The sequence below is a fragment of the Hemibagrus wyckioides genome, linkage group LG08 (assembly GCF_019097595.1).
Source record: "Hemibagrus wyckioides isolate EC202008001 linkage group LG08, SWU_Hwy_1.0, whole genome shotgun sequence".
In the NCBI taxonomy this organism is placed as follows: Eukaryota; Metazoa; Chordata; class Actinopteri; order Siluriformes; family Bagridae; genus Hemibagrus; species Hemibagrus wyckioides.
Window position 1 is genome coordinate 12,619,736 of NC_080717.1, and position 26,393 is coordinate 12,646,128.

The 26,393-nt window shown below is 38.8% G+C and overlaps 1 protein-coding gene across 3 annotated transcripts in view; it reads right to left on the reverse strand.

Annotated features, from left to right (window-relative positions):
• Positions 1 to 1,506: 1,506 nt before the first annotated feature.
• spdl1 (spindle apparatus coiled-coil protein 1) overlaps positions 1,507 to 26,393 on the reverse strand; it is a 39,206-nt gene continuing 14,319 nt past the window's right edge. For 2 of the 3 annotated variants that reach the window (XM_058397341.1, XM_058397340.1), the window contains exons 5-12: positions 26,149 to 26,298; positions 18,792 to 18,890; positions 18,603 to 18,713; positions 18,383 to 18,523; positions 18,174 to 18,268; positions 10,801 to 10,988; positions 9,655 to 9,928; positions 1,520 to 1,794 (exon numbers count right to left, since the gene is read on the reverse strand). In XM_058397341.1, the coding sequence (XP_058253324.1) occupies positions 1,641 to 1,794; positions 9,655 to 9,928; positions 10,801 to 10,988; positions 18,174 to 18,268; positions 18,383 to 18,523; positions 18,603 to 18,713; positions 18,792 to 18,890; positions 26,149 to 26,298 (1,212 nt within the window). In that variant the 3' untranslated portion in view covers positions 1,520 to 1,640. Of the gene's footprint in view, positions 1,795 to 9,654; positions 9,929 to 10,800; positions 10,989 to 18,173; positions 18,269 to 18,382; positions 18,524 to 18,602; positions 18,714 to 18,791; positions 18,891 to 26,148; positions 26,299 to 26,393 lie in introns of all 3 variants that reach the window. The other variant, XM_058397342.1, reaches the window with a different exon arrangement.

The window sequence follows — 26,393 nt, forward strand, 5'->3', positions numbered from 1 at the left end:
CTTCCTTAAAGAGTGGAGATTGTTATTAAAACAAAGGGGGAATATATCTGGAACAAGCTGTTCAGTGAGCACAGATGGTTGTGATGACAATCAGATTTTCACATTCTTTGGCAACATAATGTATGTAGGTGTAGTATTGTTAAATATGCAGTCTGGATGGAGCTTAGAAGCAGACAGAACTATTAAAATGTGAATTTCATATATTTTTATTATTTTTTTATTATTTAGGTCACATTAAATAAAATTCCTTTTATTTTAGATAAACCTTATTTTTTCATTAAACAATGTTCAGAAAAATTTTTTTAGTCACCTGATGTTAACAGTGCAGATCTTTGTATGAAGCGCATGGAATTTGCATACGTTGCTGGAGTTTCTTCCATTTAATCTTCTAAATGTGTGTCAATGCTCTCTGCAGGTATCTTTACCTTAGAGCCAGGGTGTCCCATCTAATACCCAAAAGGTCCAGTGAGGGTGGAGGTTTTCAAACAAGCAGCAGCACTGTGCAGTAGCAATGTGAGTGTTGGTGGAAACAGGACAGATGAGGTATGCAATTATTTCGCAGTGAATTGGGTGGCTATGGTTTGATGGGTTTTCTTTTGTTTCATATTCTACTCGTAATTCTGTAACGTGAAATCAATTAAAATTGGCCCTGAGGCCATGCATATATAGGTGTGAAACCTCCAGCATATTATATTTGTGTGTGTGTATATATACATATATATATATATATATATATATATATATATATATATATATATATATATATATATATATTCGCTCACCCATCCAAATAATCAGAATCAGGTGTTCCAATCACTTCCATGGCCACAGGTGTATAAAATCAAGCACCTAGGCATGCAGACTGTTTTTACAAACATTTGTGAAAGAATGGGTCGCTCTCAGGAGCTCAGTGAATTCCAGCATGGAACTGTGATAGGATGCCACCTGTGCAACAAATCCAGTCGTGAAATTTCCTCGCTCCTAAATGTTCCACAGTCAACTGTGTTATAAGCTGTATTATAAGAACGTGGAAGTGTTTGGGAATGACAGCAACTCAGCCACGAAGTGGTAGGCCACGTAAACATGGCCGAGCAGCTGCATCCAAGCCATACATCACCAAGTGCAATGCAAAGCGTCGGATGCAGTGGTGTAAAGCACGCCCCCACTGGACTCTAGAGCAGTGGAGACGCGTTCTCTGGAGTGACGAATCGTGCTTCTCCATCTGGCAATCTGATGGACGAGTTGCCAGGAGAACGGTACTTGTCTGACTGCATTGTGCCAAGTGTAAAGTTTGGTGGAGGGGGGATTATGGTGTGGGGTTGTTTTTCAGGAGCTGGGCTTGGCCCCTTAGTTCCAGTGAAAGGATCTCTGAATGCTTCAGCATACCAAGACATTTTGGACAAATCCATGCTCCCAACTTTGTGGGAACAGTTCGGAGCTGGCCCCTTCCTCTTCCCTTCCTCTTCCAACATGACTGTGCACCAGTGCACAAAGCAATATATATATTGTACATGAATATGTACATTAAAAACACACTGCAACACATCACAAGTTGTTGCCTGTTAACATTTATTGTCTAATGGAATTTAAAAATATAGACATTTTAGCAAATTTTTAGCAATTATGTACTTCTAAGACTTCTACTGTTGAGCACACTGTCTTTCCATAGTGTTCTCTGAATCAACATGAACAGGTGCTTCATACATCTTGCACCTTTCAGATTTGCAGTCTTCTTCCTCATCCCAGTTAATCGTTTTATGTTTTGCTGTGCTAATGGTATCTTTCACTGAAGACCTAAATGAAAAAAGAAAACATTCACATCAAAGATAAATAAAATGTGACTGGTCCCCATAATGGGAACATGTGCATTTTTTTGTATGTTGCTACATGGCACATACAATACTATTTCAGTAACATATCCATGCATTTGGTTATATTGAACTAAATGTCTTTCCCTATTATATAAAGTAATCAAAAAGTAGAAAGAAAAAAAAAAATACCAGACCTTCAGAAAGTTTTTATAAAAAAAAATCGAAATGTGTAAAACTACAGTGCTGCTTAAAAGTTTGTGAACCTCGAGCTGTTCAGACTTTTTTGTTGTTTTACATTGATATTTTATCATCACCTGCTTTTTATAAATTAAATGTCAGATATATGTTGATCAATTGCATATGTTTGTTTAGAGGGAATTTTGCGAGTAGCCAAAAAACTACATGAAAGATTGAATTATTGTATGTGCAAAAGTAAGTAAGCCTTTTATTTAGTAGCTTGTGGTACCTCCATTTGCAGCCATTACTTCAACCAAATGTCTTCTGTAACCACTGACCAGTCTCTCACATCTGTCTTTGGGGATTTTTGCCCACTCCTCCTTGCAGAACTCAGCTAGTTGAGAGAGGTTGGAAGGACATCTGGAATGTACCGCCTGCTTCAGGTCTAGTCACAACATTTCAGGATTGAGAGCCGGACTCTGACTCGGCCAATCAAAAGTGTGAAACTTCTTTCTTTTAAGCCATTCCTTGATGGATTTGCTTGAATGCTTAGGGTCTTGTCTTGTTGCATCACCCATTTTCAGCCCAGCTTCAGCTCTCTGGCTGATGGCAGGAGATTCTCTTCAAGAATTTGTTGTTAGGTCTGAGAATTCAAGTTTCCCTGAATAATATGGAGTCGCCCTGGCCCGGAGGCAGAAAAGCAGCCCCAGACCTTCACATTTCCACCACCATGCCTCACTGTTGGGAGGAGGTTCTTTTCCTGGAATTCAGTGTTGGCTTTTCTCCAAACATGGCGGCTTTGATTATGACCAAATAAATCTATTTTGGACTCATCTGTCCAAAGAATGGACTTCCAAAAGACTTCTGGTTTGTCCAAATGCTTTCTGGCAAAGTTGAAAGGGGCAACTTTATTCTATTTTGAGAGCAGAGGCTTCTTTCTAGCAACCCTCCCATAAATCTCATGTCTGTTCAATTTTCGACTGATTGGAGATGCATGTACATTTACCCCAGCTGCTGCCAGAGAGGTCTGCAACTATCTAGAGGTGAGGTGTGGATTGGCCTTTACCTCATTTATTATTTTTCTGGTGCTTCTTGATGGGCATCCACTTCTAGGAAGAGTTGTGGTCATGTTGAATGCCCTCCATTTGTAGATGATTTGTCTTACAGTAGATGGATGGAGTTGGAATCTCTTGGAGATGGTCTTATAGCCTCCCCAGACTGATGGGCTGTCACCACCTTCTTCCTGATGTCCTCGGATATCTCCTTTCCTCTTGGCATTGACTCCTTGGCACTGCAGTGGTTTGGTTGGTTTCCTCTCTCTATTAATCAGTGTTGCCCAACCACTTTCCTAAGGATGTCTAATTTGATTGGTCTGCTTAACTGATTAATTAAGCACCCAAATGTGTTTCACCTGTATCTGTTACCCACTTGACTTTACCAATGCAGCTCGGGCTTCACTTACTTTTGCACATACAATGATTCAATCTTTAATGTAGTTTTTTTGGCTACTCGCAAAATTCCCTCTAAACAAACATATGCAATTGATCAACATACATCTGACATTTAATTTATAAATAGCAGGTGATGATAAAATAGGAAAATCAAGGTAAAACAACAGAACACTCTGAACAGCTTAAGGGCTTTTAAACTTTTAAGCAGCACTGTATATCCAAAAGATATAGAAAGGCTTACATATAGGATGACTGTAAAAGTAGTTGTACTTAGTTTGACAAAATGATCATACGTTTGTGATATTACTAATACATTTGCAGCAGAATTCTTAAATGCTACTGAATCTTTTAATGTCCCACACATAAGCATGGGGGTGAGGTGGGTCATATGCTGAATCAACTTTGTTGTTGTTAGGAAAATGCTTGAGTCTAAACATACAATAAAGCTTGAGTCTAAACATACAATATCCTGCTGTTTTTTTTAAAAACAGCCAACCACTGTTTTCACTTACTTAAAGTCAGAAATAATTCAGCCTTCTAATGTTAATGATTTGGTTAGCTGGTTTAATAATATCTGCAACACTAGATAAAGTTCACTTGAAGACCGTGTCAAAACAGTTTAAATGACAAGAACTGCTTATTATAGTAGGTTTATAATAATAAACACATTATAATCGGTTATAATAGGTTAATCAGTGCCAATAAAGAACCCACAGATTTTTTTTTTCTACAGATCAACTGGTAAATAGAGCTCCACCTGCCACTCCTGTTTGTTCTGTTTTTATTTAATAGTCTTTTTTTATTTAGTGTCAGAGCTAAAAAAAAAATTGTCCCCTCACGTTAGCAAGAACAGTCACTGAGTGAGCTTCTCTAAATCAGTTTACAGCAGGGCTCTCCAACATGACACACCCACTTCTGAGTAGCTCGCCTAAAGTTTCATGAAATATGTACAAAATTGATAAAATGAAATGAACTCAATAAACCTGTTTAAATTTCATCCTAATCAAACTCACAAACATCCCATCCCTTTCCGATGCTGTATCGAAATCTGACACTCCGCACATGCATCACGCAATTTAATACAGCCATTCACCAATTGCTTTTACACACTACTAGCACCAAGACTGTACATAGAATCATTATATAAACTTAAATCTATAACCACAATTGAAGTAGTTTGGATAAAGAAAACACATGGCAGATCCTTTTAACTTGGAAGCTTTAGGGGATTCGACAGCATTAGGAATAAAGCTACAATGCTGCCAAAGTAAGACAGTTGAATGAATCTATCCTGCTGCACGAAGATGCAAGACGAGTATGCTGAAGACATTTCTCATTAGTGCAGCTGGTGTTTCAGAGCAAAGTACTCTTTAATATTTCCCATTGCATATGCTTGTCAATAACAATGTGCTGATAAATAACAGAATCCATGTGAATGAAGGAAATCTGACAGTAATAAGTGATGTCTAGTTCAGCAAACCCGTTATGTTAAATCAATTAACAATTAAATTGATGTCAATATTGACATTTTGTTTAAAAGTTCAGACAAAAATAGCTTATTCAGCTGGTTTGGTTTATGGCAATAAGCTTTGTAAATACGTTACTAATAATATAACACAAGTGGCTCTTGGCCACCTTAGGTTTGTCAATGTAGCCCTCAAGGGAAAAAGGTTGGAGACCCCTGGTTTACATCCATTTCAATAGGACATAACGGATAATGTGAGGCATATGACATATTCATCTAGCTGCTATGATATCATACATTAATGACCAAGATGGCAGCGCATACACATTGCGAGGCTCAGCGTCTCGCCAGATTTACTGTATTAGTGGTTATTTACCTACTAATCAACTGTAGGTTTGTTTGTTTCAGTCGTGTGATTTTAACTTAGCTTAGCTTTAACTTATAATTACTTAGCATCAATAATGCGTACACAAACTCTGTTTCGAACTACGTTTTCAATTTTGCCCAGCTACCACCGGAGCTTGTGAGGAAGCCGCCACACATCGTGCCTGTTGTTCAGAAGAGTCCGGCGCCGGCACAGAGACCGCAAACATAGACAAGGAAAATGAGGAGGACTACGAGCCAAACTAAGGCTAAATCCACACCAACTAGCGCTTCCGGATTTTTTTCTCGCCAATGTTCGGTCCCTGGCGAACAAACTGGACAAGCTCAGGATTTGGACACTTACGCAAAGACAGATTACAAACTGTAATTTAATGGTTTTCTCAGAAACTTGGCTTAACAATGGCATTCCGAACAGCATGCTGGAGCTTGAGGGGCGCACTATTTTCAGGGCTGATAGAGAAGCTGCAGTAACAGGTAAAAACAGAGGTGGAGGCTTAGGTATCTATGTAAACAAAACATGGTGCACTGTCTCTATCCCTGTTTGTTCCTATTGCTCTGTTGATCTTGGATACAATCTGCAGACAGTGCACCCTGGTGGAGTCTTTATTGTCGCTGGGGATTTTAATCACTGCAACTTAAGATCTGTTCTGCCAAAGTTTCAACAGAATGTCTCCTGCTTCACTAGAGGACACAGAACCCTGGACCATGTATACATTATTCTGGCTGATGCCACTCACTCTCTCCACCTCGGAAGTGTGTGCTATTCTGACTAGGGTCAATGCGCGTAAAACAGCTGGCCCTGATGGCAACCCTGGCTGGGTGTTTAGAGCCTGTGCAGAACAACTGACTGAAGTCTTCACGACATCTTTAACCTGTCCCTAGCTCAGGCAGTTGTCCCCAGCTGCTTTAAGTCAGCTACCATCATGCCTGTGCCTGAGCACTCTGCTGCAGTGACACCCAGTGACTTTTGTCCGGTCGCACTCAGCCCCATCATAGCAAAGCTCTTCGAAAGGCTGTTCCTCACCCACCTCCAAGACTGTCTATCTCCCATGCTTATTTCCGTAACCGGTCAACAGAGGATGCCATCTCCACAGTCCTTCATTCTGCTCTGATTCACCTGGACAGCTTGGAATTAGTACTCCTCTCTGCAATTGGACTCGACCACAGTCTGTCAGACTGGACAACCCAACAACCTCCAGTCTCATCCTCAACACTGGAGTTCCCTAAGGCTGTGTATTGTCCCCTCTTCTATACTCCTTCACCCATGACTGCATACCTGTACATCACATCTGATGCTTGATCCTTTAATCGACCAATAAATTTTCTGGTTCAATTAGAATTGGTATTTAAACATCATGCTGTTCACATTTTGACATCATGAGACCAAGACGACACCCAACAATTGATCAACAGTACCTCGCCATCGCGAGGCTTCAAACAGGATGTTCTCAGAGGAAAGTGGCCACTTAGCTTAGAGTGTCACAGATTGTCATCAGCAGGTTGCGACAGAGATACAGAGAGACTAGAAGAGTCACAGAAAGGCATAGAAGTGGACGTCCTTTGGCCACATCCCACGTTGATGACCGCTTCATTGTGAACAGTGCCCTGCGGAACCGGATGATGAATGCCACTCAACTCCAGGCACATTTAAGGGAGGTAAGAGGCACCCAAGTCAGACCATTCGAAACCGTTTACATCAGCATGGTCTGCGTGCTAGACGACCTGCAAGGGTACCTGACCCGTCTTGCATGGGCCAGGGAGCATTTACGCTGGACAAGGGACCAGTGGGCCTCAGTGCTGTTTCTCTGATAAAAGTCGATTCACGTTGAGCAGAAATGATAGCTGCCAATGATGTTGGAGACGTCAAGGAGAGCGCTATGCATCAGCCACTGTTGTCACCAGACGAGCCTTTGGTGGTGGTGGTGTTACAGTCTGGGCAGGTGTCTACTCAATACAGAACTTCCCTACATCTTGTGAATGGTACAGTGACAAGCCAATACTACCTGAATAACATCATTAATCCAGTCATTGTGCCCCTGCATGAACAACACAGGCCTAATTTCATCTTCATGGAGGACAATGGTCCAGCTCATTGAGGTCACATCATTAGGGAACAGCTGCTGAGGCTGGGGTACCTCAAATGGAGTGGCCTGCACTTTCTCCAGACCTGAATCCCATAGAAAACCTATGGGATCAGCTGAGTCGCTGTGTAGAGGCTCGTAACCCTGCACCCCAGAACCTCAATGACCTGAGGGCCGCCCTTCAAGAAGAGTGGAATGCCATGCCTCAGCAGACAATAAGTCGACTTGTGAACAGCATGAGATGTTGTTGTCAAGCTGTAATTGATGGTCAAGGGCACATGACACATTATTATTTTCCATAAATTTCACCCAAAAACCAAATATCCTTAACTTTTTGTGAAATTACTCACAAAAAGTTAAGGATATTTGGCTTTTGGGTGAAATATATAGCTGTATATCTTTATTGTAATTTATTGTAAATATGCCACTTATGCACTTCTGGTTGGATGCTAACTGCATTTCATTGGTTCTGTACATGTACACTGCACAAGGACAATAAAGTGTAATCTAATCTAATCTAATCAAATACATTAAGCCAGAATATTAGGGTATGTGCAGTCAAATTGGGTGAACAGTGTAGAAATTGATCCCTTCTTTATAAGTGACCAAAAGTAACTGGACAACTTGGCCAGGGTCTGCCAATCCCTCATATAAGAGAGTGAAAGTCTGGCAATTAGAATCTATTGCTGATAACTCTCAGCAAAGGATTCTCTCTATGAAGCGAGAATGATCCAAGCCATCATAGACTAAAAAATAAAATTAATCAATAGTAAAAACGTAAAAATTAATTATTTGGTACATTCTTAATAGAAAAGTTGCACTGGTGAAGGACACCAGTAATCAACTGTGGTACATGACAGTAGAACTATTTCTATATATAAGAAAAAAAAACCTTAACAACAGTTGCCCAACACCATCAAGTAAAAACAGAGGATTTAGAACAAACTGTAAACATGTTGGCAAGCCTTAGACTGAAGAAAAATGGCTGTACAGTAATACCTCGCGGATCCGTGTCTCACGATTCGTGGCTTCACTGATATACTGATATACAACTGAATTTTCATTGGAACCTAACTAATTTGACCTGCGAAATCCTTGCAAAATCCTACATGCGACATTAAGAAAAAAAATATTAATTTAGTAATATAAATATAAAAGTAAAATCAACAAAATATCAATATAAATAAAATATAAATGTTACTTTAATGATATCGGACATCGCCGATATCACGTGTGTAGAGTACAGCCATTACGACACGCTATTGGCTGGAAGGGTTGGAAGTAGCCAATCACAGAGCATTAACAGTTTTACCTAGCTGCTGATTGGCTGGTACCTATGACGCTTTGTATGTGTGATGTCGTGCCCCTTGTGCTCAGTTTAACACACGCGTATATTCCGTGAATAAGTGATCTCGGTGATTTTTTTTTCTTGGTTTTTATACAGGTGATACTGTACTCTATTTTTACATCAAACATTTATTTATTTTTTAAGGGTAATGAATTAAGCTAACTTTTAAATGAAATCAAAGTGTTTGGGGAGCATGATTTGGGTCATATTTAGGGTTTAAACTTTAAAAATAAGCATTTACGGTACAGTATTAGCATTTTTAGTGTCTGCACCGAACATCCGCGAAACCTCGTCATTCGCGATGGGTCCTGGAACGTAACCTCATGGATGTGTGAGGTATTACTGTATATATGGGACAACATCCTCTGGATAGATGAAACAAAGATCAACTTGTACCAGAATGATGAAGTTATCTGTTAGATAACTGTTAGAATGGGCATTTTAAGAAAATAACTTAAAACCTACTTTAATTATCTTGCTTTATAATAACTTAACAGCAGCTGTAGCTCTGTACCTGTCAAGTGAAATTTTATACCAGTTTGTGTGTACCTTTTGTGTTTCTTTAAGCAATTAATGAAAATTTCTGTCAGGTACTGTGAAATACTTTGCATTTAGAGAGTAGAAATGTGCTGCACAATTTAAAAAAAAATGTAATAACATCAGTTTGTCATTAAATTAATGCTTTGGTTGGCAGACTATAACTCTGAGGTGTTGACTAAAGAATGATGCTGTGACAGGGCAAATACACATATGTGATAGATGTACCTGATGTGATATTGACATTAATTATGTGACATTAATTTGAGAAACTACTTACTTTTCAACTAACCAAAATTATTATCATAAGGACCTATTTCAAAAGAATAGTGTCTTCTCTTAAAATCCCTTATGTGTCAAATAATTCACACAAAATTTGTAAACAAAGGGAGATATTTACCTTGAGAAATCAGGAATAGAAACTGGGGCATTCTCACAGATGCGAACACATTTAGGCTCACAAAGCAAGACAGAGCTACAGTTTGGAGCTTGGAATAACTGCATTGGGGTCAAAATTCCATTGTCAGAGGCACAAGGGAGGGCTTCTCCATTTGTTGCCTTATTCTTGCTTGGCTCGGTCTTCAGATCTAGAGTTTCCATGTTGCTATGGTCAGACCCATCAGGTACTGGAAATTTCTCTCGCTTGCAGTTCTGAGACTGTGCCTTTCTCACCTCTGAGGAAAAAAATCTATTGGTAAACTTGTAAGGAAAAAAAAAAGACATATAAGACCAAGTACTCTAATTCTTGAGTTCAGGTGTTTCAGCCACAGCCACCTCCAGAGACCAACACTGGTAGAAGAATGGGTCATGCTGAAGAGCTCACTGACTTTATACGCAGCACTGTCATATGATGCCAAGTCAGTTTGGGAAAATTTGACGGGTTAGATATACCTCAGTCTACAAATACAGTAGTTGCTATTATTGTGAAATGGAAATCAGAAGTTATCATAATGAACATCAGGGACCAATCTCACTAATACTCTTTCGGAAAGCAGAATTGCTAAACCTCTAGCGGAAATTCCCATAGCCATGCTTCAGAATCTAGTGAAAATCCTTTCCAGAATAGTGGAGACTCAGGTGATAAAAACTATCATTTTAGGTATAGATCTGATGATTTTTAAACCAGTTTGAAGTGAAGTGAAACTTTACATTCATAGTGAGAACAGAATGTTATATAATCCTAAATGATTTCAAAATATACCCCACAACTCCCATTTATTGTAAATTTGCTCTGTTTATAGAACCTAAACATAATTATATTTTCTTTTATAACTAACTGAATCTAATGATTTAGTTGGTGGTTAATGGTTTAGTTATAAATTGATTTTGCTGGTAAGACAGTGTTGTAAATATTATGCACATCTCATTAAAGAATTAAAAAAAAATTAAACAACCTGGTTGCCAGGGGTGAATGAAATTGATATTAATACAAATCAAACATAAAAGATTGTAGAGCAGAACACAAATTTGTGGATTGTGGCTTGAATGATGAGTAAGAACAGACTTAAAAATCTGTTAAAACTCTATTATGTGTGTATTATATTACCATTAGGCTCATATTTCATCTGGAGTTCTTCAATTTTCACTTGGATCTTGATAAGCTCAGTGCGCCCTTGCTTTAGAGCATTCTCTGCTGCAAAGAGTTTTCTTTCCAATTCAAGGACCCTATGACTCTCAGAAAGGGTTTTCATTCTTGCCATGGTTAATTCCACCTTTAGTTGCTCTGCAACTTTCCTAAAAAATAAAAATTGGTGCCAGATGTTACTAGCCACAGGTAACCAAAAAAAAAAGAAATTAAAAAATTTCATTTAACGTTGTAAAGCATGCAAAATGTGTGACTTCAACAGCAGGAAAGCAATAGGCAGGAGAAAAATTTGCAGATATGAAGGAAAAACAACAAAAATGCAAACAAAGAAAAGCAATTTGAAATTAAACAAGAAAAACACATAGCAAGGGTTGAAGATACCACAAACTGTACAAATCTGATCATCAAAAAGGCATAATTTTATTATGAGAGGTATTGAATTCCATTCTTATGACACTTTAATAGAGAACTCTGATTGGCACTTCTAAAAGAAATAACCCTGTCATTTTATATTTTACCTCTGGTAGCTTGACAAGTACCCTTCCTCTGAGTAATAAAGATTTTAAATTGAGGAGGACCAGTCATTGCATATCATGCAATATTTATTAATATATTAATTTATGTACATCAATCATAATCAAATTTTCCCAACTAAAAATGTACCTCCACAAGACTGGTGGTAACAACAGTCCTCTCTGAAAGCATTGGACTGGCAAGACCAATTCTTTTCTTTTTGCACTGATATTTACACCGAAGGTGGCATCATCAGGGCAGACCACACATTCTTTTGGTGAGCAAAAGTTGGAAAAATAAAAGTCTTAAAGTATCTGAATAGAAGCAACAAGCTTATAACGGTAATCCATACGACTCCAGTAATTTAACCCATGTTTTCTGAAGCAATACAGGCATCAGGGTTTACAATGAATGAGGTGTTTTGATCTGTTTCTCACCCAAAACCGCTTCAAATGGATTAAAGTTCTGAGTCATAGCTTAAAAGGTTTGAAACTTGCATTGTATTAATTAAAAAAACAGAATTTATGAAAACATTTGTATGGTCTATAGAAAAAAGAAGGTTATATGAGTTTGAGATATCACATAGAAATAAATTATGAGAATTCTTTTCAAATGAAGAAATGCTAATAATGATGACTATTTGAAATTGCATTTAATTGCATTCAACAGGTTGGTGAAATAATGATTTGTAAACATTAACTCTCTGTTTTCAGTTTTTGATTTTGCAATCATAGCATATTACATAGTACCAATTTACAGTTGCATTTTTTGTTCAACTTCAGAAATCTGAGTTCTGCAGAAAAAGAAACCCAAACTTCAAAAATCTTTAGTTAACTTAACTAATGTTTTACATCACTAACAAGTTCTTCTCAGTTAGTGCAAAGTTAATAAAGTTTTCTTTTCAGCATTTGTAGAAGGATGCATTGTAACAGTCGGTAAGTTTCCCAACATGGGAGAGGCCGAAAGACTTAATCGGTAACACTTGTCTCCATATGTGTGTAATTATAAACTGTTAAAAGGTATGATAATTTATATATCATATATACAATATATATATACAGTGAGGGAAAAAATTATTTGATCCCCTGCTGATTTTGTACGTTTGCCCAATGACAAAGAAATGATCAGTCTGTAATTTTAATGTTAGGTTTATCTGAACAGTGAGAGACAGAATAACAACAAAAAATTCCAGAAAAACACATTTCAAAAAAGTTATACATTGATTTGCATTTTATTGAGTGAAATAAGTATTTGACCCCTTTGCAAAACATGACTTAGTACTTGGTGACAAACCCTTGTTGGCAATCACAGACGTCAGACATTTCTTGTAGTTGGCCACCAGGTTTGCACACATCTCACATCTCAAGGAATTTGGGACCACTCCTGTTTGCATCCACTATCCATTTTCAATGCCCTGGCTGAGGCATTCATCTTCTCACTCAAGATTTGACGGTACATGGCTCCATCCATTGTCCTTTTGATGCGGTGCGGTTGTCCTGTCCCCTTAGCAGAAAAACACCCCCAAAGCATAATGTTTCCACCTCCATGTTTGACGGTGGGGATAGTCTTCTTGGAGTCAAAGGCAGCATTCCTCCTCCTCCAAACACAGCGAGTTGAGTTGATGCCAAAGAGCTGGATTTTGGTCTCATTTGACCACATGACCTCTGAATCATTCAGATGTTCACTGGCAAACTTCAGATGAGCCTGTACATGTGCTTTCTTTAGCTGGGGGACCTTGCGGGTGCTACTGGATTTCAGTCTTTCACAGCGTAGTGTGTTACCAATTGTTTTCTTGGTGACTATGGTCCCAGCTGCCTTGAGATCATTGACAAAATCCTCCAGTGTAATTCTGGGCTGATTCCTCGCCGTTCTCATGATCATTGAAACTCCATGAGGTGAGATCTTGCATGGAGCCCCAGACGGAAGGAAGATTGACAGTCCTTTTGTGTTTCTTCCATTTGGAAATAATCGCACCAACTGTTGTCACCTTCTCACCAAGCTGCTTGGCAATGGTCTTGTAGCTCATTCCAGCCTTGTGTAGGTCTACAATCTTGTCCCTGACATCCATGGACAGCTCTTTGGTCTTGGCCATGATGGAGAGTTTGGAATCTGATTGATTGCTTCCTTCTGTGGACAGGTGTCTTTCATACAGTTGACGAGCTGAGATTAATAACACTCCCCGAGAGTGCTCCTACTGTAATCTCAGCTCGTTACCTGTATAAAAGACACCTGGGCGCCAGAAATCTTTCTGATTGATAGGGGATCAAATACTTATTTCACTCATTAAAATGCAAATCAATGTATAACTTTTCTGAAATGCATTTTTCTGGATTTTTTTGTTGTTATTCTGTCTCTCACTCTTCAAATACACCTACCATTAAAATTACAGACTGATCATTTCTGTCAGTGGGCAAACGTACAAAATCAGCAGGGGATCAAATAATTTTTTCCCCTCACTGTATACACACACACACACGCACGCACACACACATATATATACACTATATTGCCAAAAGTATTCGCTCACCCATCCAAATAATCAGAATCAGGTGTTCCAATCACTTCCATGGCCACAGGTGTATAAAATCAAGCACCTAGGCATGCAGACTGTTTTTACAAACATTTGTGAAAGAATGGGTCGCTCTCAGGAGCTCAGTGAATTCCAGCGTGGAACTGTGATAGGATGCCACCTGTGCAACAAATCCAGTCGTGAAATTTCCTCGCTCCTAAATATTCCACAGTCAACTGTCAGCTGTATTATAAGAACATGGAAGTGTTTGGGAACGACAGCAACTCAGCCACGAAGTGGTAGGCCACGTAAACTGACGGAGCAGGGCCAGCGGATGCTGAGGCGCATAGTGCGAAGAGGTCGCCAACTTTCTGCAGAGTCAATCGCTACAGACCTCCAAACTTCATGTGGCCTTCAGATTAGCTCAAGAACAGTGCGCAGAGAGCTTCATGGAATGGGTTTCCATGGCCGAGCAGCTGCATCCAAGCCATACATCACCAAGTGCAATGCAAAGCGTCAGATGCAGTGGTGTAAAGCACGCCGCCACTGGACTCTAGAGCAGTGGAGATGCGTTCTCTGGAGTGACGAATCGCGCTTCTCCATCTGGCAATCTGATGGACGAGTCTGGGTTTGGCGGTTGCCAGGAGAACGGTACTTGTCTGACTGCATTGTGCCAAGTGTAAAGTTTGGTGGAAGGGGGATTATGGTGTGGGGTTGTTTTTCAGGAGCTGGGCTTGGCCCCTTAGTTCCAGTGAAAGGAACTCTGAATGCTTCAGCATACCAAGACATTTTGGACAATTCCATGCTCCCAACTTTGTGGGAACAGTTTGGAGCTGGCCCCTTCCCCTTCCAACATGACTGTGCACCAGTGCACAAAGCAAGGTCCATAAAGACATGGATGACAGAGTCTGGTGTGGATGAACTTGACTGGCCTGCACAGAGTCCTGACCTCAACCCAATAGAACACCTTTGGGATGAATTAGAGCGGAGACTGAGAGCCAGGCCTTCTCGTCCAACATCAGTGTGTGACCTGACAAATGCGCTTCTGGAAGAATGGTCAAAAATTCCCATAAACACATTCCTAAACCTTGTGGACAGCCTTCCCAGAAGAGTTGAAGCTGTTATAGCTGCAAAGGGTGGACCGACGTCATATTGAACCCTATGGATTAGGAATGGAATGTCACTTAAGTTCATATGCGAGTCAAGGCAGGTGAGCGAATACTTTTGGCACTATAGTGTGTGTGTGTGTGTGTGTGTGTGTGTTTGTATGTATGTATATATACACTATATTGCCAAAAGTATTCGCTCACCTGCCTTGACTTGCATATGAACTTAAGTGACATCCCATTCCTAATCCATAGGGTTCAATATGACGTCGGTCCATCCTTTGCAGCTATAACAGCTTCAACTCTACTGGGAAGGCTGTCCACAAGGTTTAGGAGTGTGTTTATGGGAATTTTTGACCATTCTTCCAGAAGCGCATTTGTGAGGTCACACACTGATGTTGGACGAGAAGGCCTGGCTCTCAGTCTCCGCTCTAATTCATCCCAAAGGTGTTCTATCGGGTTGAGGTCAGGACTCTGTGCAGGCCAGTCAAGTTCATCCACACCAGACTCTGTCATCCATGTCTTTATGGACCTTGCTTTGTGCACTGGTGCACAGTCATGTTGGAAGAGGAAGGGGCCAGCTCCAAACTGTTCCCACAAAGTTGGGAGCATGGAATTGTCCAAAATGTCTTGGTATGCTGAAGCATTCAGAGTTCCTTTCACTGGAACTAAGGGGCCAAGCCCAGCTCCTGAAAAACAACCCCACACCATAATCCCCCTTCCACCAAACTTTACACTTGGCACAATGCAGTCAGACAAGTACCGTTCTCCTGGCAACCGCCAAACCCAGACTCGTCCATCAGATTGCCAGATGGAGAAGCGCGATTCGTCACTCCAGAGAACGCGTCTCCACTGCTGTAGAGTCCAGTGGTGGCGTGCTTTACACCACTGCATCCGACGCTTTGCATTGCACTTGGTGATGTATGGCTTGGATGCAGCTGCTCGGCCATGGAAACCCATTCCATGAAGCTCTCTGCGCACTGTTCTTGAGCTAATCTGAAGGCCACATGAAGTTTGGAGGTCTGTAGCGATTGACTCTGCAGAAAGTTGGCGACCTCTTCGCACTATGCGCCTCAGCATCCGCTGACCCCGCTCTGTCAGTTTACGTGGCCTACCACTTCGTGGCTGAGTTGCTGTCGTTCCCAAACACTTCCACGTTCTTATAATACAGCTGACAGTTGACTGTGGAATATTTAGGAGCGAGGAAATTTCAAGACTGGATTTGTTGCACAGGTGGCATCCTATCACAGTTCCACACTGGAATTCACTGAGCTCCTGAGAGCGACCCATTCTTTCACAAATGTTTGTAAAAACAGTCTGCATGCCTAGGTGCATGATTTTATACACCTGTGGCCATGGAAGTGATTGGAACACCTGATTCTGATTATTTGGATGGGTGAGCGAATACTTTTGGCAATATAGTGTATATACACATACATACATACATACATACATATAATGTATATGTACACGAGGCTTTGCGAGAGAATACTAATGGGATGAAATGGTGAGGGCAGTTTCTGTTCTATTCTAATCCAGTCCAACTCAGAGTCTGTGTCACTCCAATGTTTAGCCAGTTTGGCCATTCCACAAGGCCCCCCCTTGTCCCTTGGGGAAATCAATTTACTCATTTTAATCTGAGGTCTTTTTTCTTCCTCACACACACACACAATGACAATGGACAATGAAACTGAAACACTGGCCAGTTTAGTGTTGGAGGTTTCATGGCTAAATTTGACCAGCCTGGTGGCCAATCTTCACTGATTGCACATTCCACCAGTAAGAGCAGAGTGTGAAGGTTTAATTAGCAGAGTAATAGCACAGTTTTGCTTAAAATATTGCAATGCACACAACATTATGGGTGACATATCAGCGTTCAAAAGAGGACAAATTGTTGGCGCACGTCTCGCTGGCACATCTGTGCCTAAGACAGCAAGTCTTTGTGATGTATCAAGAGCCACGGTATCCAGGGTAATGTCAGCATACCACCAAGAAGGACGAACCACATCAAACAGGAGTAACTGTGGACGCAAGTGGAAGCTGTCTGAAAGGGATGTCCGGGTGCTAACCCGGATTGTATCCAAAAAACATAAAACCACACCTGCCCAACTCACTGCAGAATAAAATGTGCACCTCAACTCTCCTGTTTCCACCAAAACTGTCCGTCGGGAGCTCCACAGGGTCAATGTACATGGCCGGGCTGCTATAGCCAAACCTTTGATCACTTCAAACCTTTGGTCAGCATTTGTGCCAATGCCAAACGTGGGTTTCAATGGTGCCAGCAGCGAAAATCTTGGGCTGTGGACAATGTGAAACATGTATTGTTCTCTGATGAGTCCACCTTCACTGTCTTTCCCACATCCGGGAGATTTATGGTGTGGAGAAGCCCCAAAGAAGCATACCACCCAGACTGTTGCATGCCCAGAGTGAAGCATGGGGGTGGATCAGTGATGGTTTGGGCTGCAATATCATGGCATTCCCTAGGCCCAATACTTGTGCTAGATGGGCGCGTCACTGCCAAGGACTACCGAACCATTCTGGAGGACCATGTGCACCCAATGGTTCAAACATTGTATCCTGAAGGCGGTGCCGTGTATCAGGATGATAATGCACCAATACACACAGCAAGACTGGTGACAGAGTGGTTTGATGAACATGAAAGTGAAGTTGAACATCTCCCATGGCCTGCACAGTCACCAGATCTAAATATTATTGAGCCACTTTGGGGTGTTTTGGAGGAGCGAGTCAGGAAACGTTTTCCTCCACCAGCATCACGTAGTGACCTGGCCACTATTCTGCAAGAAGAATGGCTCAAAATCCCTCTGGCCACTGTGCAGGACTTGTATCTGTCATTCCCAAGACGAATTGATGCTGTATTGGCCGCAAAAGGAGGCCCCACACCATACTAATGAATTATTGTGGTCTAAAACCAGGCGTTTCAGTTTCATTGTCCAACCCCTGTATGCTGTATATATATAAATATTTTGCATATATTATATATTAAATATTATGCATATTTATATATATGCATATATAAATTATTATATATGCATGTGTATGTATGTGTGCATATACATATATATGTATATGCACACATACATACACATGCATATATAATAATTTAGAGTTAAGATCTAAACCCAAGAAATCCCAGTCCACATGACTTTAATACACTATACTTAATTATTTCTTAAATGGAAACTTACTTAGAATTTGAGAGCTGCATTTTCAAGAGATCTGTGTAGTATGTCTCATCCACAAGCTCAGTTTCCTTGGAGACACCAATGGAATGATTTGCCACCTGGTGGTGAATGAATTAAGCTTCATTTTCACTAATAATAGATTGAATCAAATAGATCCAAACCATGTAGGTCAAAACAATGCATCAAATTCAGTGACTTATACAAAACCTTACCTCTACCTTCTCCAACTGCTGCACTTTCTTCATCAAGGTTTCTATCTCACTGTTCTTCTCCGACAACATGAACTGTAATCGCTCAATCTGGGCTGGGTCAGCTCTAATTCCCTGAAGCTGCATTACATTAGATATCTGCACCTATGATGAAAGAACAAAAATAATACCAAAAGGAAACTGGACTTGCTCTCTTCTCAACAAAAATGCTGCTTACTTTTACCTTCATGCGAAGCATCTGCTGTTTGGTAAAAGTATGCTGCTTTTGAAGAGACTGGTACTGTACTTTCAAACTGATTAACTGTCTCTCTATTTCTGCACGCTTGTCATCTACCTGTAAAAAAAAAATAAAAATAAATCAGCACATAATATCATATGAACTTACATATTTTAATAATATTAAAATCTATACCTCAGAGAATAATGAATTGCCTTTGCTGTTTGGATCCTGTGCATGATGCAACACCTGGTCCAATTGTATCTGAAGATCCTGGTTGGCTTTCCTGGATTTCTATTATAAAATATGAGATTAGCATGTGCAGAAAATTAATGCACACCAAAATTTCCCTCAGCATACGAGTTGCCCATATGACCTGCATGTTACGCAATTAAGTACAGTAGCATAAAACATGCCTATCCTTTTAGCAATGATGGATTTTGCATTTGAATCTGCAGATTTTAAGTGCAACTGGCATTTGTCTTTGTCAGGGTAAGATTAAAGCAGGGATGTGGGAAGTCGTTTAACATTAAGAGGGCTGGAATTTTAAGCAGCATTCATGAAGTGTGCTCTACAAAGTCACACCAGAATGAAAGCCAAATACCTTTTTTTTAATGAATGTGTGTTGATTACAATGATTTATACACTAAATATAGTTAAATGTACAAGTAGAACTTTAGAACTATTAGAACTACAATTTAGCATAAATTGTAGCATAACTGTAGCATAAATTATTGTTTTATATTAATGTGCTCATTCTAACATATTGTCATTTCAATAGTAACACCACATTCAGATCATCTATGCCTAATCATAAAGAGAATAAATTCTGGTGTTTGAATGATTTTTTTTGTTACCCAAAGACGAGGCTAGTACCTGTTCACTACATTATGGTAGTCATTTCCTCACCAGGATTCTTCAGCAGCTTCTCAAATTAATAAGAAACAAAAAACCACAAACTTCTCTATCAAGGGAAAACTCCACATAGTCTTGGGACCACTTTCTTCTGGCCAGGCATTCATGGCAATGTATGCAGGTGGTGTGCAGCAGGTCATGATTAGAATGTCAGCCGGTAAATCCCCTACCATTAGAATTGACTCCACAAGCACATTGCTTTGTGATAGTTTCAGGGTACTGCATAATGACATACTTGGAAGTTGCTTTTCGCAACATCCGTGGGGTTGTGGAGGCTTTTTTTCTTTGTTAGCTTGTAGAAGTCCCCACAAGCCTCCAAAGTATTTTCCAAATATTCTAACTATTATCATTTGAATTATTTCCATTTCAATTATTGCACAGCTGCAAACCTTGTAGTAACTTAGATGATATTTGGGAAAATTGTGAGGAGGGACCGAATGGCTAAAACAAAATAGATGTGTTTTCCCCTCTATCCAATCACACATGCATGCAGCACCAAGACTCCTACAGGTGTGGTTATATGCCTCTCAGCTCGTAGTAAATTTCTACAGGAGTACAATAAAGAGCATTCTCTGCCACTACATCACAGTGTGGTACACCAGCTGCACCGCAGAGGACCAGAGAGACCTGGCTCGGATAGTCAAGACTGCACAGAGAATTGTAGGAACCAAGCTTCCCAATCTAGACACGGTCTATGCTAGCCGTTTACATAAGAGAGCTAGCAACATCATTAAGGTCCCAATCCACCCAGGACACAAACTGTTTGTGCCCCTCCCATCGGGCAAAAGATACAGGACAATCAAGATACGCACAAACAGACTAAGGAACAGCTTCTTCCCCAGAGCTGTAACCTGCATCACCCCAAACCCCAACACACACACAGAATTTTAACAGCTCATAGTCAAGCTGTTACCCCCACCCCTTCTTCTCCACCAAGTTGCTGCTAATGCACTAAACACTTTACAACCAGAACTGTACTGCTGTTATATAATCTGTGCAATACTTGTCCAATCTCATTAATACCTGTTTGCACTGTTACTGTTTTTGCACTAATATTCATGTCCTGCTGTATTTATTCATCTTCTGTACTTCTCTGTATATTCTTATATTGTATATTTTTTGTTATATTTTTTATATTGTTGTAATGTAAATTTTTACTCCCTTTTGCTGCTGGTCTCAGATTTAACAAACAGTGGCAAATTATTTAGAAGAGTGTTCTTTCTTCTTCTCTGCTAAAATGAATTAGGCAATCTAAACCATACAGCACATCAAAATGAAATTTCATTGGTAGATGCAGCTTATCAACCAGCAAAATGGAATTACTATGCATATTTTATGCCTATATCCCAAGAATCGTGAGACATGGATTTAAAAACCCATATTCTTTGTCAGTTCAGCAACTTGTAGAAGTTTCTTACTTAAAACCTGTGTTGCCCTTGTTCAACAATTTTGAACGTTGTTGTACTGGCGGTGAAGTCTGATGGCACAGAATCAAATCAAACAAACCATTCTGGAGTACCTGAACTCCAAGTACACAGAAGACTGTGTGGATGAGCTGTTGAGTTTGGCATCGACACTTGACCCCCAGTTTAAAAACTGCTACAATAATGATGACAGGATCAAAGCAATTGGAACAGCAATGAAGGCAGAATGCCCCTCAACTGCTTCTACTTAGGCCATGACAGTGGAACCTGGAGCAGGTGGTAATGAAACAAAAAAGACAAAAAAAATTGGCATTGAAAGCTTTTTTTCTCTGTCCTAAAGACTACTTTAAATGATAAAGGCTATTTTACCTTTTAGACTTTAAATTGTGTACTTTGTTTACAGTAGTATTTTCTGTTTACATATGCTATTTTTTTTTTACTGAGTGCAATATTTTTGACACATTTGAAGTGTTTCAGGTTCTACAGCTGTTTACTTTTCATGCCATATTGGACAGAAATGAAATTAGTCATTTAAAAATAACATAGGTTAGATTTTGTATCTTTGATAAAGATTTGATAATACTGAAGGGAGTAATTTGTTTTTCTATTTAATTTGTCATATTTTTGCTTGTTGCATTTACTGAGCAGTGATTGTGTTGTTTGTACTTCAATGCTTCAGTTTTAATAATAAATACTCTTTCCATTAACATATATTGTTTCAATTAACAATATCAATCAACATTCTATTGACATTGTAAAAAGGAGTGAGTATAATGTAAGACATTTACAAATACATTTTTGAATGATGCATAATATTGTCTGATTATCATTTTTGGTAAAATGCCAGAAAATATCAGGATATCTTTTTTTTGTCAATATTGCACACCCCTAATACACAGTACAGTGTGTAATTTGAAGTAAAAAGAAAACCTGGCCTACTCCTCTGACTATGCACATCTAAATAACTAAATTCTAAATAATTAATAATAAATAATAATAAAAAAATTATTTGCCAACTAGTCCAAGAATAATAATTAAAAAAAAAAATACACAAAACGTGGTTGCCACGTGTCAATTTTAGTGAGGCTTGCAACCATCTGTTTTTCCAGAAATTCAAGTGTGGTTGGTCTTAAATTGCATGCCCTCTCAGGTGTTAAAAAATCTTTAAAATAGGTTAATGTCCAGTGAGTGAACCATTTTAGTTTATATTCTCCATAGGGAATGTCACCTGTCATTTTCACTGTAAATTAGAATTTAAAATGGCCAAACAAAATTAGCTTTCCATAGAAACTTGTCAATCTATACTTGTCTTCAGAAAGCAAGGTTATTCTCTATAAAATATAGAACCAAGTCATGTGGACTGATGAGCCCAAGTTCTAGGTGTTTGAATCCAAGCAAATTGACTGACTTCATTTTACAGCAAGACAATGACCCCAAGAATTCAGATTTGTAAAGCAGTTATTGTTGCAAAGGGTGCATTTTTGATGAAAGTGAAATGTAATATGCAAATTTGATTTGACCATTATTTTGTGCTTAAATATGCTTAAAAATGAATTTTGTTTTGCAATTCATTTACAAACATATGATTGAATAAAACCAACAAAGACACACAAGTATGTAGGTAAAGTTTCTTTAAAAAAATTCAAACTGGTCAATTTGTTTGTTTCAAAATCACAAATGTGTTACATTCACATCAGTGTGTTACATTCAAAAGGAATTAAGAGGGATAAGAATTATTAGTGCAGTGGTTTAAAAGATGAGTACTTATACAAATTTGTTCATTGTAGTGCCACCTAAATTTGGACAAATCGTCTTGGAGACTCTTAGAGATACTTCCTGTTTGGCAGCTATTATTGTAAATGTATGTATTTAGGACCATATGTACCATAGGAAGTAAAATAAAAATGAAGAATGTAAATACAGACAAAAGTAGAGAAATTCACGAGAATACACCATCCCCCTCAAAGAGAAAAGCTTAAAGTTGGATTACAGACTTGGCATATCCTAGCTAACTGGACAGGGTCTGTTTAGTGGCTTCTGTTCAAATAGTTAGGCATCAACCTGTGTTAACAGCCATCCACATAAACTGCATCAACTCCATTTTGGTTTTGGGCTGCAAGTGCTGGCAAGATACCATATTTCCACCCATCTTATAGCATACTTTTCAGGTTTGCTGCAAGTCCATTGTCTCATGAGGCAATAAAAATACATGCTAATATCAGTTAAATCTAGGATTAAGTAAAAGCAAGCTATGACTAAACAATTAAGAAGTTTGTTAATATATACCATTGGACATGCGTCAAAATTAGACACCACACTGACTTTTCTAATTGACACAGAATTGTACTATCCCATCCAACTTGGACTGGACTAATTCACAGTGGGACTCAAATCAAACATTCTGTGAAACAACATTGATCCTACTCAGCCTAGACAAAATGACTCTTTTTACTTTGAAAAAAGAAAAAGTTGATGGCAATTTAACAGCAGATGGACAGAGAAGTATTTGTTTACACAGGTCTGTACTAGGCCTGTATGTTTACTCTGCAATGAGTGCATGTCTATGTGTAAAAAATATAACTTGAAAAGACATTTTAAGACTAGCCATTCTAACTTTGACACCACTGAGAAAGGTGCCAGTAATCTATCTTGCAGTGGATGAATCGACTGACAAAAGCGATGTAGCACAGTTGAGCCTTTATGTGAGATTTTTGTAACAATGGATGCTTTCAAGAGGATCTACTTGGACTACTTCCATCATCGAACAGTTAATAACTTTGAAGCAATACATTAATACAAACTGAGACTCTAATGACACTCAGAATCAGTTTCCTTTAACACAGTTTGTACTTTTTGACCCTATGCCATACACAGAAATTATTAACAATTACACTATTCTGTGTCACCCAGAAGAGAATGGCAAACCTGGCAGACTACTGAAACTGACACTAATACTGATCATTTCCTCTTTGCAGGCTGCAGTTGTATTTTAACATTATATTACTCCATCTGTTGTGCTTTTAGACAGACAGCCTTCCTATGGGTGCATTTATATATATATATATATATATATATATATATATATATATATATATATATATATACATATATATATATATATATATATATATATATACATATATATATATATATATACATATATATATATACATATATATATATATATATATATATATACATATATATATATATATATATATATATACATATATACATATATATATATATATATACATATATACATATATACATATATATATATATATATATATATATATATATATATATATATATATATATATATATATTCTTAACAGAAAGTTAAGGATTTTTGGCTTTTGGGTGAAATTTACGGAAAATGTAAAAAGTTCACGCTACAGTGATATTACATCATGAAAGTAGGGCATTTAAGTAGAAGCATGCAATGGTGATTTCCTCATCTCAAACAATTTATTGAAAGAAAAGCCAACAACAGTGGTGGGTATACCACAACAAAAAATGTCAATGTCTCAATAATTTGTCATGTGCCTTTGACCATCAATTACAGCTTGACAACGACGTCTCATGCTGTTTACGAGTCAACTTATTGTCTACTGAGGCATGGCATTCCACTCTTCTTGAAGGGTGGCCCTCAGGTCATTGAGGTTCTGGGGTGCAGGGTTACGATCCTCTACACGGCGACTCAGCTAATCCCATAGGTTTTCTATGGGATTCAGGTCTGGAGAAAATGCAGGCCACTCCATTTGAGATACCTCCAGCAGCCTTTCCCTAATGATGCGACCTCGATGAGCTGGAGCATTGTCGTCCATGAAGATGAAATTAGGCCTGTATTGTTCATGCAGGGGCACAATAACTGGATTAATGATGTTATTCAGGTAGTATTGGCTTGTCACTGTACCATTCACAAGATGTAGGGCAGTTCTATATTGAGTAGACACACCTGCCCAGACTATAACACCACCACAACAGTGGCTGATGCATAGCGCTCTCCTTGACGTCTTCAACATCATTAGCGGCCATCATTTCTGCTCAACGTGAATCAACTTTCATCAGAGAACAGCACTGAGGCCCACTGGTCCCTCGTCCAGTGTAAATGCTCCCTGGCCCCATGCCTGTGCCTGGTGGTATGGTCAGGTACCCTTACAGGTCGTCTAACACGCAGACCACGCTGATGTAAACAGTTTCGAATGGTCTGACGTGATACTTGGGTGCCTCTCACCTCCCTTAAATGTGCCTGGAGTTGAGTGGCATTCATCATCCGATTCCGCAGGGCACTGTTCACAATGAAGCGGTCATCAATGTGGGATGTGGCCAAAGGACGTCCACTTCTATGCCTTTCTGTGACTCTTCTAGTCTCTCTGTTTCTCTGTCGCAACCTGCTGATGACACTCTGTGACACTCTAAGCTCAGTGGCCACTTCCATCTGAGAACATCCTGTTTGAAGCCTCGCAATGGCAAGGTACTGTTGATCAATCGTTAAGTGTCGTCTTGGTCTCATGATGTCAAAATGTGAACAGCATGATGAGGACTGTTTAAATACCAATTCTAATTTAACCAGAAAATTTATTGGTCGATTAAAGGATCAAACATCAGATGTGAATTTTGCCGTTAAGCACCTTGTTAACAACAACAGCAAGAACAGCAAGTTATGCAAAAGTACTGAAACACTGAACAGTTGAACATGTGCATTCAAAAGTTTAGAGAAGGTCAAATTAAGTTCACCTGTAAAGGTCTGAAATTTCACCCGAAAGCCGTATATATGTATATATGTATATGTATATATATATATATATATATATATTTATATATATCTATATATATATATATATATATATATATATATATATATATATATATATATATATATATATATACACACACACACACACACACACACACACATACACACATATATAAACAGATGTAAATAGAAAGATTACATGGCTATTCTGATATTAGCACTATGATCAAATGGTAATGATATTATGGGTAAAATGGCTTAAAATTGCTTCAAATTCAATATGCCGTTTTAGATTTTTCCCTAAGCATAAATGTTTTTTAAAAAAATTAAAGAGGAAAAGGTAAAATAGCGAATAACTTTACAATATCTAATATTCACCTGTATTAAATAATATCAGTAAATCAATGCTCTACATACCTAAACCCTAATACAAAACTTGGCAATGAATTACCTCCAAAGCATTGTAGAGTGATGCAATTTCTTTCTCGCCTTCATCCTTTGTATTTGCAAGTGTCTCTAGTTGCCTCTGAAGGATACAATTAGCCAGCTCCAGCTGCTGTTCTTTGTATTGCAATTCCTGATGCTTCTGCTGTAAGGCAGCCTTAGAGGGAAAAAAAAACAAAAAACAAATAAAAATACAAATAAAAAATAGATTAGAAGTTCCCTTGACAGTCCCATTCTGATAGAAATTTATGC